This window comes from Cyprinodon variegatus, unplaced genomic scaffold (genome assembly GCF_000732505.1).
Source record: "Cyprinodon variegatus isolate N-32 unplaced genomic scaffold, C_variegatus-1.0 Scaffold4068, whole genome shotgun sequence".
NCBI lineage: Eukaryota > Metazoa > Chordata > Actinopteri > Cyprinodontiformes > Cyprinodontidae > Cyprinodon > Cyprinodon variegatus.
Genome location: NW_015154521.1, coordinates 1 through 5,065, shown reverse-complemented (window position 1 = coordinate 5,065; position 5,065 = coordinate 1). Strand labels below are relative to the sequence as shown.

Genomic DNA, 5,065 nt, shown 5'->3' with positions numbered 1-5,065 from the left:
AAGACTAACTGAGATCAACCAGACTGGATTACAGGATAATCCATAGTATCGATAAATCAGCTGCACAGAACCCGTCTGGCAGCAGGAAGTAGGCTGAGAAACCTGAAACAATCAGTGAGAGAAAAGCAAAGATGGTGGAGCAGAGATGGTCCAGTTCTGAGCAGCAGTTCAAGGTTAGGAAGCGGCCTAGTCCAAGTCTGGACTCCTTCAACGGGCTCCTCTTGATGCTCCCTGCTGCGTCCTCGTCTCTCCGGGCTCAGATCCGTCAGCCCAGCCGCTCACATTAGAACAAAGCCCAGGGAAACCAGGGAGCGGCCATTTTGAAGCGCTTCCCAATCACATCCTGTGCCAAAACAGCGAGTCCCCGCTGGAAGCTGCTCCGAGCTTTGGGAATTAGAAATCCCACAATTAAACATATGGGCATTCAGATAATTGTCAGTTGTGCTGCGGCGTGTTTGTGTGTGGCAGACAGATGGACGGGATCCAGCAAACTACGCTCACCCAGGAAACGGCAAAACAAAAGATGGTCAGACCTCCAGAGCTGAAGGAAAAGCTCATCTCTGACGTCTGGATTTACATTCGGACTAAAAGTGACAGACGCTGATGGACATGAGGAAGAGGAGGAGGAGGAAGGAGAGTCCAGAGGAGCCGCAAACTCTCAACAGAAACTTCTTTCATTAGGAGGAGGGACGGTGCCCTCTGCTGGCTAAAGATGGAACTACAGCAGCTCTGCAGGCAGAACATCTAGAAACAGAATAAAAAGAATTTTACACACAGATTATTAATATTTACACAACTACAGAGAATTATACTTTTATTTCAATGAAAAACACTTTTAAAAATGGAGATTAAAAATAAAGATAACATAAAAATGATTTAATGTGAATTTATTCAGAATAAAGTGAAGCATCTGCCAATAAAGCAGATGGTTGTCCGACTTTCAGGATTATTTTCATTCGCATCGGCTTTGTTTCCTCCTGTTTAAACACCGGGATTCATTTGAAACTGAAGGCCAATTTAATCCCGTTTAATCCAGGATTTCTTCACTTGATAAATCTAAATTAATCTGAATTAGATCCATTCGGTTCTAATTAAATACAGTCCAAAATATTAGATTTTATCCACTGTAGCCCAACTTTATTTAATTATTGTGAAGAAATATTCACAATAATTTACTGAAAAATAAAGTTCTTTATGTACGATAATTCTACTATAATCTAATCCAACCAATCCCAGTTTTACTCCAAAGAGCTGCTGATCAGCTCAATCAAAGATATTTATAAATGAGATTGAATTTATTTCCCATTAAACTCTCAGGTTAGATAGGATTATATCCATCTCAGTTTAATCTGGATCATTAGTTTCTCTCCAATTTAAATTAATCCCAATATAATCCAGATTATTCCAAATTAAATCCAGCTACATTTTTTTCTCACTCTTTAATTTCATTTAGTTAAATTTTATTGGAATCAACAAATCTATAAAAAAAAATGAAAACAAACAAATTGTGACCAAATCCAGCCACTTTAATCCCAGTTAGTATTACTCACTAGATTAGATTATTAATAATCACATTTAATAATTGTTAATTTAGCAAATGACCGTTAAATATTCAATTAAAACATTAATTTTTTCTCTAGATATATAGTCCAATTATTAACCAAATATTTTCTCTGTATCCATTAGAAAAAAAGGAATTATTTCTAAATCTATCCAATTACCGGCGTAATTTAATCTGACTTATTCTCAATAAACTGGTTTCAAACTGTGGTTTATATAAGATCAGGTCGCAGTTTAATTTTAATCCTGATTTAAGCCTGATCAGTTTCTAGGGAGTTGCAGGTCATCTTAAGCTCAGCTTAAATCTGATTTTAGGTTCATTAAGTTTAAAGCTTAATTTTTCTGTTAATTTTCCGTAATTTAATCCCTGCAGTTAGTGGATGTGGGCTAATGATGGAGGCGTCGGTGCAGCTCCTCCAGTGAGGCGTCATGGATCAGTTCTGGGCTCAGAAATCTTATTTTTTCACTTGGATGCTGTTTACTGCCGGCATGTTTCACCACAGCGCCCCCTGCTGACAGCTCTGATGGTTGGGTCTCCTTTGTTTTCCAGGTGGGCTCCCACAGAGAAGATGGCGGCAGTTTGCGAGGAGGTCACTCCATGGCGGGTCAGGTGTCGGTGCCTCAGCTGCCGGTTCAGTCGGCCACCTCGCCGGACCTCAGCCAGCCCGACCCCTACCGCGGTAAGATCTGTCACACACACCCCACCCCCCACACCCCCAACATGAGATCCTCACCCAGCATCAGTCAGTGCTGACCCGTCAGAATAAAATAGGACATCGATCTGGATTCTCCACCAGGGGGCATGAAACATTCACCTCATTACTTTAAAACATCTCTTGGTTCAAATCATCAATAACCTCAACTTTTAATGTGGAAGGCTTTCATGTTTAACCATTGGTCAACTTTATTTTGAAGGTCCAACACATTCTTTTTGTTATGTGAGAACACTTTAAAACACGCTGGTTATGAGAAGCTAAAAGTAAGACTTTGATTCTAAGCTTTATTTTGAAAGTCCGGCGTGTTTTTCCATCAGTGGTTTAAGTCTTCATGGCGCCGCTTTGCAGTAACCAGGTTGTGGGTTTGACTCCTTTACTTTCAGTTTGTGTTCTAACCTCTCTGGATGATCCTGTTTCCTCCTAAAGACCAAAACCTTTCTAAGTTACCCTGAGGTGAGCCAGTCGTCTTGATTAAAATATGATATGATGACCGCTCTGATTAGCTTTTCCCATTTAAAATCAGCGTCTGGTTTAGAACGCTTGATTTAGAATATGGTATCAGGGTTCCTTGGTCTATAGCAGTGGAGTCATGAGGTCCAAACACTCTAAACTCAGTTTTCTTCTCGTTAAAATGTAAAAAGTTCAGGACCCTCCAGGCTTTAATGTCTGAACAGTTCAATAAAGACCGTCTCCCTGTTTTAGGGCCAAATAGAATTTGGTCATCAGCATAAAAATGGAAATCAATCCCACGTCTTCTCAGTATGGAACCCAGAGGCAGGGGCCCTAAAACTGAGCCCTGTGGGACGCCGTAGGATAAGGAAGTGAAATATTGAGGCTTTTACTTTAAAAATCTAACTTAGGCCTCCTTTTAAAACTGATTTAGGACATAAGCCTGAGAATGAATTAGTTTTATTGTGAAAGTCCAAAATAATCCCTTTTAGACTTTTGGTTTAAAACCATCAGGAGATTAGATGCAATAATCCAGCATCTAGAAAATCAAGTCTCTTATTTTGAAAACAATGAAATTCCATTTTTTTTTTTTTCTTCAGCTTAATCTTTTCAGTGGGTTTTACTTTGAAAGTCCAGTCTAACCCTTTTCCTGTCGGGGCCTGAGCATCCACCCGCCCCCGTCGCCATGGTGACCGCCGCTTTCTATTACGCTGGGTTTGGTTTTTTAGTCGTATGATGTCCGTTCAGGCATCCTGTCAGATAGACGTTTTGTTTGTTTTTAGGCTGTCGCCATGGTAACCCCAAACATAAACAAAAGGGGGATCCTGCTGGCGAGCCGCATCGATGGAGGGATAGAGAGTAAAAATGAACTGAACTCTGTGCTGGAAACCAGTCAGAATAAATAATAAAAACCGTTTGGTGAATAAATTAGTGGAACTTTGAGCATTAAGACCTAAAGGAGAAGGTCTGGACTGAGGAAGAGGAGGAAGAGGAGGAAGTGCGTCAGCGTGCAGCAAATGATCGCAGAGCTGCTTTTCTGTTATATTATGATGATGTCATGTGTCGTCGTCCATCCCTGACCTTCCTGACATTCCTCAGTCTTCCTAAATCCTGTGGAACCTTCCGGATCTTCCTGGTTTTCCTGGTAAAGGTCAGATGATGTCTAACCGCTGGTGTCCTCTGTCCTCCTGCAGCTCTGTCTGGCGGTCTTCAGGGCCAGAGCGCGTCCTCAGTCAGCTCAGAGATCAAGTCTGAGGACGAGGGAGACGAGAACCTCCTGCAGGACAGCAAACCCCTGGACTCCAAGAAGGAGGACTTGGACAAGGAGCTCAAGGCTATAGAGAGGTCAAGATCTAGGTAACCCGTCCACCTCCCAGACGTTCGCTTCCATCAAAACCCTCAGCTGGACGTCTTCCCCACACCCCCCCAGGCTGCGTCCTGCGCGTCCCTTTGGACGCCGAGCGGGACGGTGAGCTGGGAGCGTTTGAGGAACCAGCCTCTGAACTTTGATGAAGTGATCAGTGTGATGAGAAGCAGCTGAATACTTCAGACTTCTGGCCTCCACCAGGCGCCTCCTTCTCTTTCCTGGCTCCGCCCCTTCTGGAGGACCGCTTGTAGCCGGGGCGGCGGGGCTGAGGAAGGGTGGAGGCTGCAGGTGGAGCAGCTCCTGGTTGCTCCTGCGTGTCTCTCCAGGTCTTGAGCCTGGATTCAGCTGCTTCTCACGCAGCAGAGTAGAGCCCTCCGTCAATATGGTCAACGAAGCTCCGCCTCACTGCGCCCAGGGTGGGAAACCAGCAGCAGTACGATCCCAACCTGTTTCTGCAGCGGCTCGGCTACCTCAGTCCTTCATCATCATGATGATGATGATGATGGAAACCTTCTTCCCACCCTGGATGCCGTCGGAACGGCTTCCCTCCTCCTCTGTTTCCCAGGAGGAAAATCTGGAACATTCGGATCCTGAACCCCACAGTTTGGCCTTGTTGGTGGCGGCCATGTTTACCATGACGATGATGACGATGATGATGATGATGATGATGATGATGATGATGTTTTAATGGTGAAAAATGTCTCTTCTAAGCTTTTTTTCCCCCAGAGTTTAGAAAAAGGGTGAACAGTGATGATTTTGTATTTCAAGATATATTTATTTATTCATAGATTTAATTATCATTTATTTTAGCTTTTTCCCAGATATACATATTTATTTTATAATAAAATGGTTCAGGGTCAGAGGCTACAGGAGCTACCGATAATTAGCATTAGCTAAAATGCTACATTAGGCTAAGGAACAAGATTTGGTTTCCCAGAATGTTTACTCTTGCTCTGGAAAAGTTTCGATACTC

At 43.0% G+C, this 5,065-nt stretch overlaps 1 protein-coding gene across 1 annotated transcript; it reads left to right on the top strand.

The window, feature by feature from the left end:
• The first annotated feature begins 2,114 nt into the window (after positions 1-2,114).
• On the top strand, positions 2,115-4,741 carry LOC107081307 (transcription factor 4-like). The gene is made up of 2 exons (XM_015369507.1): positions 2,115-2,240; positions 3,920-4,741. The coding sequence occupies exons 1-2, from the start codon at positions 2,159-2,161 to the stop codon at positions 4,084-4,086; spliced, it is 249 nt and encodes an 82-aa protein (XP_015224993.1). The 5' UTR covers positions 2,115-2,158; the 3' UTR covers positions 4,087-4,741.
• Positions 4,742-5,065: the final 324 nt, after the last annotated feature.